This window comes from Macrotis lagotis, chromosome X (assembly GCF_037893015.1).
Source record: "Macrotis lagotis isolate mMagLag1 chromosome X, bilby.v1.9.chrom.fasta, whole genome shotgun sequence".
Classification (NCBI taxonomy): domain Eukaryota; kingdom Metazoa; phylum Chordata; class Mammalia; order Peramelemorphia; family Peramelidae; genus Macrotis; species Macrotis lagotis.
The window spans coordinates 643,686,815-643,702,408 of NC_133666.1; the positions used below are offsets into that span (position 1 = coordinate 643,686,815).

The 15,594-nt window shown below is 41.5% G+C and overlaps 1 protein-coding gene across 1 annotated transcript in view; it reads right to left on the reverse strand.

Annotated features, from left to right (window-relative positions):
• Positions 1 to 13,182, reverse strand: part of PLVAP (plasmalemma vesicle associated protein) — a 37,483-nt gene extending 24,301 nt beyond the window's left edge. Inside the window, exon 1 of the mRNA XM_074204477.1 lies at positions 13,099 to 13,182. Within this exon, the coding sequence (XP_074060578.1) occupies positions 13,099 to 13,156 (58 nt within the window). The 5' untranslated portion in view covers positions 13,157 to 13,182. The remainder of the gene's footprint in view (positions 1 to 13,098) is intronic.
• Between the last annotated feature and the right edge of the window lie 2,412 nt (positions 13,183 to 15,594).

Genomic DNA, 15,594 nt, shown 5'->3' on the forward strand with positions numbered 1-15,594 from the left:
CTCTAGCCATATTGGTTGGGTTAACAGGACAGAAACAGAAAATGGCAAATGCTGGAGGGAATGTGGAGAAAATGAAACATTAATGAATTCTTGGTGGAGTTGTGAATTGTTTCAACCATTCTGTGGAGCAATTTGGAACTATGGTCAAAGGACTAGAAAACCATGCCTTAACCTAGCAAAACCTGTATCCCAAAAGAGATTTTAAAAAAAGAAGGACCTAAATGTTTAAAAATATTTGTAGCAGCTTTTTTCAGGAGACAAAGCATTGGAAATTGAAGGGATGCCTATCAATTGAGAAATGGTTGAACAAATTGTGATATGTGATAACGATGGAATGCTAATCTTCTATAAGGAATGATGAGCAGGATACTTTCAGAAAAACCTGGACTTAATGAGTTGATGCAAAGTAAAATGTACAAGGTACAAATTAACAGCAATATTGTGGGATGATCACTTTTCTCAGCAATACAATGAACCAAGAAAACTGAAGGATTTATGATGAAAAATGCTATCCATCCCTAGAGAAAGAACTGATGGTTTGAATACAACTGAAGTAAACTTTTATTTACTTATTTTTCTTGAGGGTTTTTTGACCTATATTTTCTCTCACAATATGACTATTATGGAAATGCTTTGCATGGCTACATATGCATAACCAATATTGGATTACTTGCCTTCTTAATGGGGTTGGTTGATTCTTGTCCCTCATTATCGAAGAAGACCAAAATGTCATCACTGTGTTTGAGACAAATGTGTCTGATTGTGGTTAATCAGACCAATATGAGCTCAGAATGCTCTACCACAGGTTGGGCACAGATAGTCCATGTGAACACCCAGGGTGGGTACTCTAAACTTACATATATCACATTTCCTTTGAATTTTTTCAATTCTGCCTTCCTTATTGATGAGGGCACACCATTTTGGTAGTCCTGTGTCAGGGTCTTCCAAGCTGTATAATGATTTCTAAAGTTCTTCAATGAGACCCTCAGGGTGTCTCAGTATTGCTTCTTCTGACTCTCTTTGTGATCATTTGCACTGTTTGAGTTCTCCATAAAAGAGTTTTTTTTTGGCAAGTATACGTCTGGCATTCTAACGTGTCCATCCCATCATAGTTGCACTCTCTGTAGTAATGTTGGGATGCTAGGAGTTTAACTCGAGAAAGGACCTTAATGTCTGGGATCTCCTCCTGCCAGATGATCTTCAGAATATTCCTAAGACAATTTAAATGGAAACAATTCAGTTTCTTGACATGGCGCTGGTAGACTGTCCAGGCTTCACAGGCATATAGCAATGAGATCAATACAATGACTCTAGACATTCACTTTGTTAGTCAATCAAATACCTCTTCTCTTCCACACTTTCTTTTGGAGCCTCCCAAATACCAAATTAGCTCTGGTAATGCATATGTCATTATCAATGTGTACCTCCTTGGAAAGGACACTGCCAAAGTAAATGAACTTGTCCACAGTACTCAAAACTTCTCCATTTGGTAATCGATGGTTCCATCTATGGATGGTGTGGTGCTGGTTGATGGAGCACCTGTGTTTTCTTGGTGTTAATTGTTAGACCAAAATGAGCACAAGCAGCAGAGAATCAATCCATACTTTGTTGCATCCCAGCTTCAGAGGCTGCATAGAATGCACAATCATCTGCAAACAGAAGACCATACACTAACACTCGCTCCACTTTGGTCTTGGCTTGTAGCCTTTTTTAAGTTGAAGAATTTGCCATCAGTGAGATAGCTGACCTTGAGGCCAGTTTGATATCCATATTTGAAAATATGGCTGAAAACATCATGCTAAAAACTATGGGGGCAAGGACACATCCCTGTTTTACTCCATTGGTGACTGGGAAATCTTGGGAGCATCATCCACTAACCAGAACCTGGCCAAGCATGCTGTCATGAAACTGGCATACAAGACTGATGAACTTCTCCAGGCAACCAAATTTTGACATAATTTTCCATAAGACCTTATGACTGACACTATCAAAGGCCTTTGTCAGATCTACAAGTGTTGTATACTGACCTCTGTTCTGTTCCTGGCATTTTTTCTGGAGTTGTTGGGCAGCAAATGAGTCAACTGTTCTTCAACCCTTTCTGAAGCCACTCTGGCTCTCAGGGAGGTGACCAACTTCCAGGTGAAGGATCAGCCTATTGAGAAGGACTCTGACAAGAATCTTCCCAGCAATGACTAAAAGGGAAATATCCTTATGATTGTCACAGGACAATCTATTCCCTTCACCTTTATAGAGATGGATGATGGAGGCATCCTTAAATTCTTGGGGGATAAAATTTCAGTCAGTCTTTGGATGAGCAATAGACCCCCCCACACACACACACACCTTGTAAATCTCAGCTGAAATAGCATCAACACTAAAAGGAATTTAATGTAATGACATTCAAAATCTCTTCTTCGGTTGGAGCTTCTGTAGGGCCGGATTAACTAGAGGTAAACAGCCAATGGCTTCTGCATTGATTAATGGCATTATGTTAAGAACACTATGGATGTGTTCAGCCCGTCTCTCTAGGATCATGTCCCTTTTGTTAATCAAGGTGGATCCATCAGGAGTAGTTGAGATGCACCCTATGCCTTTGGCTGATAAATAGCCTTCAGGGAAGAAGGAAGGGAGAAAATTTGGAACACAAAGTGTTAAAAAATGAAGGTGAAAATTATTTTTACATGTAATTAGGGAAAAACTAAAATATAAAATAAAATAAGAGCTAAACTAAATGATCTCTAACATCTTCTCTAGCCCTAGATTCTAATAGTTGGATTCAAAATTCAAGATTCAAATCCAGATCCTCTGAATCTTCTTCCTACCCAATCTCTCTTCTCCCCCAGACCTGGACGTCTTTTGGGAACTCTTCTAATAGGGAGCAAGGCTAGAGATTCCAACTCCCCAGAGCAAGAAGAGAGAAAAAGACAGAGAAAAGATTCAGAGAGAAAAGAGAGCCAAAGAGGCAGACAGAAAGGAAAGACAAACAGATTGAGACGGAAAAGAGACAGAAAGGAGAGCTAGCGAGACAGAGAAACTGAGAGATGAGAGAGACAGAGAGAGAAGAAAGGGAAAAGAATACAGAAAGAAGATGGTAAGAGAAAGAGAGAAGCTGAGTGGAGGGGAAGAGAAGGAAGGAAGAGGAATGGAGAGAGAAAAACGATCTTTTTTTCCTGGTTCTATCACTTTAACCTTCTGAGTGTATCTGATTTCCACAGGTGTCTTGTATTGCCCTCTGCTGGGCTAAGCAGCAACTACTGAACCTCTCCATCCCCTGACTCTTTTAGGGTTACAGAACCCCAGACCTCCCCTTCCTGGGCCCTCATCAAAAAAAAAAAAAAAGGAAGAAGAAACCCACTGCCTATTCAGGACATGATATAGTGACTTGCTCTTAGACTTAGGCAATCCTCTCTCCCTAGGCTAGGCCATGCTTATTTGTATCATTTTTTTTTAGGTTTTTGCAAGGCAAATGGGGGTAAGTGGCTTGCCCAAGGCCACACAGCTAGGTCATTATTAAGTGTTTGAGATCAGATTTGAACTCAGGTACTCCTGACTCCAGGGCTGGTGCTCGTGCCACCTAGCCGCCCCATTTGTATCATTTCTTGCTTGCTGATAAAGTGCATTGCTCCTGGTATACAGTAGGTGCTTAATAAGTGCTCTCATGCTCTTTGTCTCAGTCTCTTTGTGTCAAATACACAGACCTGTGGATGTCAGAACTGGGAGGATCCTTAGAACAGAGAATATCAGAGTTGGGAGCGCCCTTAGAAAATGTCAGAGTTGGGAGCATCCTTAGATCAGAGAATGTTAGAACTGGGAAGGCCCTTAGAACACTGAATGTCAGGGCTGGGAGGATCCTTAGAACATAGGATGTCAGAGCTGGGAGGGTCCTTAGAACAGAGAATGTTAGACCTAGAAGGACCCTTAGAATGGAGGATTTCAGAGTTCACAAACTTACATATACATTGAGGAGGGATCTTCTGTGAGTTTGACCTTAAAAATAATAATTAATACTATTTTTCCAATTATATGTAAAGATAGTTTTCAACATTGATTTTTTGTTAAGATTTCTGACTTTCACCTTTTTCTGCCTCCCTCCCTTCCCTCTTCCCTCCCTTTGACAGTCAGTAATCTGAATTTGTATATATGAAAATATTCTCAGAGCTCTTATGATTATCATCATTATTTGGGTAAAAATAAGAATAAATGTTAAAATTGTCTTTACATATAATTGGGAAAAGTAAAATACTATTTAAAAAAGAAAAAGTCACAGTTAGAAGGAACTCGGAGAATAAAACACAGAAAGCTGGAGTTGGAAAGCAAATGTGAACATAAAACACAGAAGTCTGAGTCAGGAAAGAAACTTAAAACAGGAAATCAGAGCTGGAAAGGATTAGAATGTGGAATGAGATGGTGAGCAGAGTTGTTCAATGGCCTATGTTGGCTTCCAGCATCCTATGTTTGTCCTTCATTCTCTCTTTTTTTTTTTTTTTGCAAGGAAAATAGGGTTAAGTGGCTTGCCCAAGGCCACACGGCTAGGTAATTATTAAGTGTCAGAGACCAGATTTGAACCCAGGTAGTCCTGACTCCAAGGCTGGTGCTTTATTCACTGCACCACCTAGCCACCCCTGTCCTTCATTCTCAAAGAAGACCATGACATTAGGGGAGGTGATGCCATGACAAGCAAGTGAATTAGATTTGAGTGAGAGGGTGTTGTGCTGTCAACAACCTCACTTTCTCCTCCAGAGCCATCTGGTTCCAATGACCAGATATGAATTGGTTTCGAGTTGGTCCTGGATGGAAGACAATCAGGATTAGGTGACTTGTCCAAAGTCACACAGCTAGTAAGTGTTTAAGGCTTGTAAGGGGTTAATAGACAGAGTATGTGGCCATGAGGAGTTCATCCTGAGAGTCTCTGAGACCTGGGACAACAGGAATGTCCATACCAGAGTGCTCTGAACTCAGGAAGGAGCTCTGGCCTTTCTCTCTCTTTGTTCTCCTGCCTTTCATCCCTATCTTGTTGAATATTCTCAGGAAGGACCTTTTGTCCTTATCCTGCTGCCTTTCATCCTTATCTTGTTGAAGATTCCACATATTCCAGGATATACACCTTTTGTGGCATGCCCCTTACACTTTCACAGTGCCTGGAGATGAGGAATGCTGATACAGGGGGACTAGGTTTATATATACCCTTACTCAACTATGTGAGTCAGAGATGTAGCATATACTTGCAATAAACTCCTTGCTTATCTCTCACTGGCTGACTTTCATTATTGAACATGTGGGTCATGTCCAGCAGCGTCCCAAAGAGCTGTGTAAATTAGCTGATGCCCGGCTGCCCAGAGTGGACCGCAACAAAGGCCGGATTCTAACTCTGGTCCTTCTGACTCCAAGACCATTGCTTTATCCACTGAACCACCTAGCTACCCCATCCTATTATCAGTTTGGTATCTGCATGGCTTTCCTAGCATTCTCTGCCTGCTGTGGGACCTTGTAACAAACAAAATCTATAACTCTTTACCTTTCTATCTTTGAGCCCAAGGTGAGAAAGAAGAGAGAAAATCAACAATTTAGGGTTTGTAATGGGAAGAAGGTGTCTCAGTATTGCCATCTATAGGTACATATAGGATCCAGACAGCCTCATTTTGGGGGGAAAAGATGTCCTCACAGTCTCCAACCATGGTAGCTGGGATCTTCCTCTTCATGTCTAACCTGCCAAGAATCACTTGAATAGAGTTTGCCATCACCTCTACCCCCTCAAACTTCAGGTACCACAATTTTTAGTTGGACTACTGCAATTCTCTATCAGCCAAAGGAAGGAAGCCTTGTCCTAGGACCAACCAAAGCCTCCTCTGGTTCTGCACCCTGGAAACTTCCTGCCACTTCCAAGGAAGATAATGGAAGAGAAGGTTTATCCTGTCAAGTGTCATTTGAACCTTACCTTTTCATTCTACTTCTTGGCACAAAGTTGGACCCCCTTGGTGAGAGACCCCATCCTAACTTATAGTAACTATCCAGTACATTTCCCAAATTTGTGTAAAGTAGGCCATCACCAGGCAAGTCATTTGCACAATAAGCATTAAAAAAACACAACAAACTCTACCAACAAAAGTTGGTGGCAAATAAGTTGTAGGAAAAATCTATTGAGGCAGTCTATGTGTTGGGGCAAGTTCATTAACTGTTTCCCTGGTCTTATATACAAATGAACTACTAGGATTTTATTCTATTTTTCATTTAATAATATTTTATTTTTTCCAATTAAATGTAAAAATAATTTCAGCATTCATTTTGGCAAGATGTTGAGTTCCACATTTATCCTTCTGCCTCTCTTCCCTCTTCCCTCCCCATGATAGCCAGGAATCTGATATAGGTAATACATATACAACCAGATTCAACATATTTCCATCTTAGTCATGTTGTAAAAGAAAAATCAGAATAAAAGGGGAAAGCCCCAAGAAAGGAAAAAACAAAAAATAAATTTTAAACAATGAAAAAGGGGAACAGCTAGGTGGCACAATGTATAGAGCAATAGCCCTGGAAGATCTGAGTTCAAATCTCACCTCAGACACTTAATAATTACCTAGCTGTGTGACACTGGGCAAGTCACTAAACCCCATTGCCTTGCAAAAAAAAAAAAGTGAAAAAAAGAGTCCATAGCTCTTTCTCTGTATATGGATTCCATTTTCCATCACAGGTCATTTGGCATTGCCTTTGATCATTATATTGCTGAGAAGAGCTAAGTCTATCATAGTTGATCATCACACAGTGGCTCTGCTCACTTCACTCATTATCACTTCAAGTAAATCTTTCTAAGTTTTTCTGAATTTTGCCTGTTTATCATTTCACTGTTTTTTATTTTTACAAGAGACAAAATGACCCATTGGACTCTGAAAGGGTCTCATCTTTTACAAGATGGAAATGCATTCAGAATGGGACACACTTTCTTCTCACCATCTCTTTAACTGAGACACTCATTCACATCCTGAAAATTTGCAATCATTTGAAAGGAGCATACCTTAAAACCAGAATGTCAATGTAAGGAGGACCCTAAGAACATAGAATGTTAGAACTGAAAGGCTGTTTATTTTTTATTTTATTTTATTTTAGATTTTTCAAGGCAATGGGGTTAAGTGGCTTGCCCAAGGCCACACGGCTAGGTAAGTGTCTGAGGTCGGATTTGAACCCAGGTACTCCTGACTCCAAGGCTGATGCTCTATTCACTGCACCACCTAGCCACCCCTGAAAGGCTGTTTAAAAAAGGATACAAGTTGTAGGACCCTGATGGGTCACAGACTATTAAGAGTTGTGAAAGTTCATAGAGTATAGAATGTCAGACTCTGGGAAGGACCTTAGAATATAGAATTTTCATACCTAGCAAACTGGCAAAGATTAAAAAAGATGGGAATAGTCAATATTGCAGAGGTTGAGGGAAGATAGGTACATTCTTGCATTGTTGCTGGATCTATGATTTAGTAATCATTTTTTAAAAATTTAATTTTTATTCAGTTACAAATTCCTTCCTCTCAACCCCTCCCCCCATCTATGGCAAATTAAAGAAATATGATATTCATTACACATATGAAGCCCTGTAAAACTTATTTATATTTGCCATGTTGCAAAAGTGGCAAGAAAAATTAAGAAAAAAATGAGTTTCAAACTGTACTCAGAGTGTATCAGTTCTCTTTCTGAAGGTGGATAGCATGTTTCATCATGAGTCCTTTGGAGTTGTCCTGAATCATTGTATTGCTAAGAATAGCTAAGTCATTCACTGTTGATCATCATACAAAATTACTGTTACTGTGCACAATGTTCTCCTGATTCTGCTTATTTCACTTTGCATCAGTTCATTTAAGTCTTTTCAGTTTTTCTGAAAGCATTCTCTTCATCATTTCTTATAGCACAATATTATTCTATTACAACTTGTTTAGCCATTGCCCAATTGATGTGTAGTCTTTGCTTCCTAATTCTTTGTTACCACAAAAAGAGATGATAACAATATTTTTTTGTACAAAATGACTCCTTTGCCTTTATCTTTGATCTTTTTGAGGTACAGACCTAGTAGTAGCAGTATTGCTGGGGCATAGGTTATGTACAGTTTTATAGCTCTTGGGCATAATTCCAAATTGTCCTCCATTCTGGAAGACATGGAATGTCAAAATTGGGAAGGTCCTTCATACATGGAATGTCAGAGTAGGGAAGGTGTCTTAGAACACAATGTCAGAGCAGGGAAGGTTCTTGGAACATGGAATGGCAGAGCTGAGAAGCACAAAGAGTTTGCCTCTTTCTGCTCAGAGATAGAGAGAACTAATTCTCACTATCACACCAGAAACAAAGTCCTTAGGGGGTTGGGAAGAAAGGTCAACTTCCTGTCCCCTCAGCTTATAAATAGAGAGGAAAAGAGTAGGGAATCCAGTTCCACTTGGAGTAAGGGACAGAAGGACAACAGACCTTGGGGCCCCCATCCCATCCTGCTTCCTGCATTAAAACCAAGACCTTCTGAATGAACTGCAGACAGTATAAAGGGTCAAATATATTTCTTTTTCTTTCCTTTTTAAAAGTCTTATTTATGCTCTTTTTCATTATTACATCCCTTGTCACTTTCCTCCCCCATCCCCAATAGATCTCTATTTGTCTCTCCTCTCTTCCCTTTTTCTCTATCTCTCCTCCTCCTCCTCCTCCTCCTCTTCTTCTTCTTCTCCTTCTTTCTTCTTTTTTTCCTTTTTTCTTCTCTCTCTCTCTCTCTCTCTCTCTCTCTCGCTCTCGCTCTCGCTCTCGCTCTCGCTCTCGCTCTCGCTCTCGTTCTCCCTCCCTCCCTCCCTCTTTCTCATAATAAATAGGTACAGCCAAGCCAAAACCAATCTTCCTTACTCCACACCTACAGACCACGTCCTCAGTGTCAAAGTCAAGGGCATGCTCCATCATTAGTCAATCAGCAAACAAACACTTCCTAATCACATCCGAAGTATCAGGCACAATTAAAGTTACACATTTCATTCTGTTTGATGTTATTGTTTGACTAGAGTTGGCTGTCATATCCTGAATGAGAGGGTTCCAATATAGCATCACTTAGGCTAAGTGGTTCTGATGCCCTAAAAGCACAGAGGCAAAACAGAGAGTTGCTCTTTTCTGCTGTGAATTCTGCTTCAGGTGGAGAAGGTTTTTAGCTTTTGGACTGGATGAGTTCTAGATTTGCTGCTGCAGAGGCCTTGCGTCATTCTCCTTTAGTTGCCTTCCATAGTTAACCTTGGATCTTCCCACCAGTTTGTGTCCTGATAAAGAAACTTGAGCTTCACCCAAACTGGGTATCGATGGGGACCCAGAGAACTTTCCACCACACAAGGGTCCGATTGGAAATGCCCCCTCTATATCTGGCATGGTTTCCCTGTCCTCAACCAGGCCTGGATTAGGGTCCATGAGCTCACCACCTGAAGCCTAACTTGTATGATTATGAGTATGAGTATGATTCTTTCCTGACAGATCTCCCTCTCCCTCTCACTGGATGAGTTTCTGGCATCCGTGGGAACACAGCTCTGCCTGTTTATATTACCATATAGCGTGTGTGCGTGTACACTTTGTTTGTCTGCTTGCTGTGCTGCATAACAGCAAAACTTGTGATTGCATCATTTCCCTACAAACCAATTTCCCAGAAATTCTCTAACGCAGGTATTTGTCTTATCCTGACGCTTGAGAGGCTAAAAAAAGCAACCCCTGGGTTAAGTATTGGGAGGAAAGAAACGAAGAAAGAAAGAAAGAAAGAAAGGAAGAGAGAGAGAGAGAGAGAGAGAGAGAGAGAGAGAGAGAGAGAGAGAGAGAGAGAAAGGGAGGAAGGAAGGAAGAAAGAAAGAAAGAAAGAAAGAAAGAAAGAAAGAAAGGAACAAAGAAATGAAGGAAGAAAGAAAGAAAGAAGGAAAGAAAGAAGGAAGGAGAGAAAGAAAGAAATGAAGGAACAAAGAAATAGAGAAAGGTTGGAAGGAAGGGAGGAAGAAAGAAAGGAAGGAAGTAGGAAAGAAAGAGAGAGATACAAAGAAAGAAAAGAAAGAAAGAAGAAAATGAAAGAGAGAAAGAAAGAAAGAAAGAGAGAAAGAGCTCTTTCTTTGGGAGGCTAGGTGGTCCAGTGAATAATGCTGGGCCTGGAGTTCAAATTCTGTCTCAGACACTAGTTATGTCTTCCTGAGCAGGTCACTTAATCTTGTTTGCCTCAGTTTCCTCATCTGTAAAATGATCTGGAGAAGGAAATAACAAACCATTCCAGTATCTTTGCCAAGAAAATCCCAAATGGGATCATGAATTGTACTTAACTGAAAACAACTTAAGGACAATAATTACAGATATGGGAAATGGGCCTGTGATTTCATTGGCATCAAGTGCTCCAGTGTGAGGAAACTTTCTCTACCAATGTAGTCGGTATCTTCTCTGCAATTTCTCATCTTAGAGAGTTTCCTAGAGGACTAAGATATAAAGTGACTTGCCCTGGGTCACACAACTGGTTTGTGACAGAGGCGGGATTTGAACTGCATCCTTCCTGACCCTAAGACCAATTCTCTATCCCCTACACCTCCTCTGATAAGGCAAGAGTGTGAAATTGTGTGTGTGTGTGTGTGTGTGTGTGTGTGTGTGTGTGTGTGTGTGTTTATGTTCCTGTGTTTGCAAGTCTGCCCTGAATGCACATATAAGTCACAATACACATGTAAAGCAGACTCCAGACTCTGGAGAGGCAAGCACTCACTTGATCCAAGTTGGTTTACATTATGTGTCCTAGCTCCGCTTTCTTCACTCTGCATTAGTTCCTAGAAGTCTTCCCAAGTTTCTCTGAATCTTGCATATCCATTCAACTTGCTTCATAATAATATTCCTTTGCATTCATGCTGATTACAATGTACTCAGACATTTCCCTAGACAATAGGTGTGCACTTTCCTTCAAGTTTTGTGAACTTCAAAAAGAACCACTATAGACACTTTTGTTTAGCTAGGAAGGACATTTTCCTCTGTCTTCATCTTCTTGAGGAAAATGCCTGATAGTGATCTACCTGGATCAACCAGAATATACCAGTTTTATGACTTTTTTTAGTATAATTCTAGAATTATATTTAATATATTTTAATTGCATTTAGTATGATTTTCTAGAATGGTGGGACTGATTCACAGTTCTACCAATAATGTATTAGTACGCACCACAGGTTTGATTGGTTCCACCAACAATGTATTAGTATACATCATAAACTCCCGTGGGTTCAAGGGAGATAGCCATTTTGTATGAATCCCCATGAACCTATAGACGTGGGGTGAGTGGTGGTGCATCCTCAAGCTATTTTTCTTCCTGAGGCATATTTCTGATTGTCTGACCCAGAGGTTGGATAGTGAACAAGTCCTTTCTCATCACTTGAGTTGCCTTACAAGAGAATGAATGACCTCTACATCCCAGAATCTCAGAGTTAGATGGTACCTTAGGGACATTTAGTACAAAATATCTCTGATCAGGAAGGAATTCCTACAAGTAGTTTGCCATCTTTGCTTTTAGGTTTCCAGCAATAGGAACTCACTATATAGTAAGGCAGTCCTCTCTACTTTTGGATTAGCCCTGAAGGAATTTTTTTTCCTTCTTTTTCCGAACCCAAATTTGCCTTATGGCATCATAGAATTTAACTGTCTCTGTCTCTCTGTCTCTCTGATCCAGATTGACCCCAGAGGAGAAAGTGAAACTGGTGACTTCAGCACCTCACTCAAATCCAATTTACTGATGTCATGGTCTTCTTTAAATATGAAGATAAACAATTCTAAGAGTACAAGACAAAGATTTGGTGATTGAATCCAAGGAAGGGAGGATTTCTAGACCACTTAGAGGAATCAGGAAAAGCTTGACAAAGAATTGGAACTGAAGGGAGGAGCCTGCTTTGGGACACCCCCTCCCTCATACTTGACCCTGACTTTCCCAGACTTTGAGAGAACCTCTTCCTATCTGGATCCTGACTCTTTGCTCATCCCTGCATTGTTGGGAAACATTAGGGCGAAAAAATGGAAGCCAAAAAGTATCATGAACTTATAGCTCTAAAACTAGAAGGAACCTTAGTGATTATCTAGTCCATCCCCTCATTTTTCAGGTAAGGAAACTGAGGCCCAGACAGCCTAAATAACCTGCCCATAGTCACATGGTGGGGAAAGTATTAGAATTGAGGATTTGAGCCCAGGCCCTCTGAGTCCAAATCAAGAGCTCTTTTCTATCTATAAAATCAGGGGGATGGACCAGAAAACTGCTGACATCCTTTTCCATGATCAGTTTCCTTGTCTGTAAAATAAAGGAAATGGGCTTGAGAAATTGTGACTCTGAGGGGCAGCTAGGCGGCACAGTGGATAGAGCACCGGCCCTGGAATCAGGAGGACTTGAGTTCAAATCCAGCCTCAGACACGAGCTGTGTGGCCTTGGGCAAGCCACTTAACCCCATTTGCCTCACAAAAAAACCTAAAAAAATTAAAAAAAAAAAAGAAATTTTGACTCCAGCCTATTTCCCCTTGGAATACCCCAAGATGCAACTACCCAAGGCACTCTGTTATCTAATCCTCTCCTCATTCATCCTCTGCAAAGATAGCCTTCCAACCTTAGAATGGACTCCCTTCTCAACTTCCCCTTTCACAACCCTTTGTCTTCCTTTATGTCCCAACTCAGGTGTTGTTCTCTCCAACCTCTTCCAACTTGAACAAGTGAAAGGGGTCTCTGCTTCCTCGAGTCTCTCACAGAGCTTTAGTCTGGATCTCTTCTCTACTCTGATCTCATGTTCCCTGGTGGCATTGTTATTTGCAAATATACTATAATAATAGCTAAGGCTTGCAAAATTCTTTTACAAACAGTATCACATCCTCACAACAGGGTAGGAAGGTCCTATTATTGGGCCCATTTTATACATGAGGAAATTGAGGCAGACAGCAATTAAATGACTTGCACAGGGTCACACAGCAATTTAGTGATACAGTTGAGGGCAGATCCTGGGTGGCCTAATTAGGGTTTAAGGCTCTTTCAGTAGTAGCCAGTTGCTTCTGACATCTGGTGGAGGGGAGAGGGGAAAAGGAAGAGACTGGTGAGGGAGCATCCCTGAGGCCACCCCTACTCACCACAGGCTGCCACCCCAAGGAGGAGCAGAGCCACCAGCCGTGCCCAAGAAGCCATCATTGTCCCTCTCCTGCCTCCAAGCTCCACCAGAGAGGGGAAATGGGGTAGGGGCTTTATGTGCTGGGCTGGGGCGGGGCCTGGGGATCTAGCAGGCTTGATCTGGAAAAAGGCCCAGAATGAAGGAAAGCCCATGATTTCACAAGAAGAACTTGGAAAAAACATCTGGGGATGGGGGTGGGGGTGGGGGAGGTGCACATTTGGAGCCTCGGTCATTGAGGGGCTCTGGGTAGAAATGGAAGAACGTGGGATGACCTGAGCAGGAGGAGGCCAGTGCTGGGGACTTGGCTGAGAGTAGGTGGAGATGATTCCTTTCTCTCCTTCCCTCCTTCCTCTCTCTTCTGAACCTCCCCACTGCCTTCCCCCCCTTCTCTCCTTCCCTCTTTCCGTTCCTCCCCTCTTCCTTTCCCCACTTCTGTTCTTCTCCTGCCACACTCAAGGTTGAGTTTTAGCTTTTGTCATCTCCCCCAGATGGAATGGGGGTGGCTCAGGGCAGTTAGGTGAGACAGCGGATAAAGTGAGTGTCCACTCTAGGGTCAGGAAGACTCTTCTTCCTGAGTTCAAATCTGATTTCAGACACTCCCTGGTTGTGTGATCCTGAGCAAATCACTTTACCCTATTTGCCTCAGTTTCCTCATCTGTAAAATGAAGTGGAGAAGGAAATGACAAACCATTCCATTATCTCAGCCAAGAAAACTCCAAATGCAGTCACAAAGAGCTGAACATAACCAAAATGACTGAAGAACAACATCATAATTTCAATATTACCCATTTTCTTTATAATCTCATGTATTTTATCTTAACATTTGAATAATTTATTCTGAGAAAAAGTTCATAGGCTTCACCTGGCTAGCTACTAAAGTTTCTGTGGCACAAACAAAAGTTAAGGACCCCCCTCCCCGCCAGACAATCTCTAAATACCCTTTCAGCTCCGATATAAACTCAGTGAGCAGTAATTAACTTGACGACCTGATTGTACTTTGACGTTCAACTCTAATAATATGTGTTTGGAACTGAAGTTAATTGTTTCTGGATATTTACCAGACTGCCTTCTTTCCTAGAAAATTATGTAATTTCTATTGCTTCTAGAAGACAAGTGCTCTCATCCTCACCCCCCAAATCTCTTCTCTGGTCTAAGAGAAGGTAGTGCATTGTCCAGCTCATAGTAGGTGCTTCATGTTTGTTGAATTGCATGGATGACCTGGTTTCAAATTCAACTTCTGACTGTTATTAGCTCTGTGACTATGGACCTCTCTGAGACTCAGTTTCCTCCTCTGTTACATGTGAGCATCTTACATGTGGTGGCCCTTAGGTGGCACACTCTTCAGTGTAGGTAACCCAGATCAGCCCCTAAACTGTCTTCCTTAAGCCGGCAGTAGGCAGCATGTCACTGTATTAATTATCCAGTAGGAAGTGGAAATTTCCATCCATCAGCCCAGTTCTTTTCTGGTCCATGTATGGAATAGCCTTCCTAAAGGCTGTAATGTCTCCTCTGCTCACCAGAGGGCACTCAGCCTACATATATATATATATATATGTTCAGACGTCACCAGAGTTCAATTCAAACCCAGGTTGGACTGTTCAGAGTTATCTAGGAGATGAAATGGGATGTTACTGTCTTTCTCAAAAATATGAAATCTGTGGTTCTAGAGCCCCTACCTATGTCTTCCATTTTTTTCTTTGTGGTCATGTGGTCAAGCAATTGAACATAGATAGTGAGAATATAAGGAAAAAGAAGTTATAGTATACCTGCCTCAGCCACCTCCTAACTTCTAGTTGTCTTCTTCCCTGTTTGTCAGATGTGGTTGAGAGAATTCTCCAACCCCATTTGCTTGAAGATTGTGGAAAAGGAACATGATGGAAGGTAGAGATGTATATCTTGGAGTTCAGCCTTGGAACCGTGGACCATTCCAGAGGGAATCGGGGCAAAAGTGGTGAGAGAAACAGTCCTAACCCCATGTACCAAGCCTAGGGGAAGTCAACTGAGATGTTATTTTCAGGACTCGGTATCGGTCTAGGTCTGCTGGCTTCCTGAGTCTCCTGCTGCCACAACAATGGCTGAGATTGCCACTGACCATCATGGCAGCCAGTCAACGTATATCCCAAGGGAGGCTGCCAATGGCCTCCACGGGGGTCAGCAAGTCCAACCCTAACAACAGATGCCAATTGCTGAAACAGTCCATTTGACAATTAGAAGATTTGACATCCAAAGACTGTGGAATAGAAACTAAAGATATTTCATTTTGGATACCAGCATCCAAATCTCTTCTCTTCTCTTCTTTTCCATAGCTTCAATCCCCAGAGCCTGCTTAGAACAGCACAGTTCCCTTGATCTGCCTATCCTAAATTGTAATATCCATGGCCCTCCAAAATTTCCCTCAGGCATAAATCAAACAGTCCTGCGGAGATACTCGTTAGAGGTAAAATAAAACAAATGATAC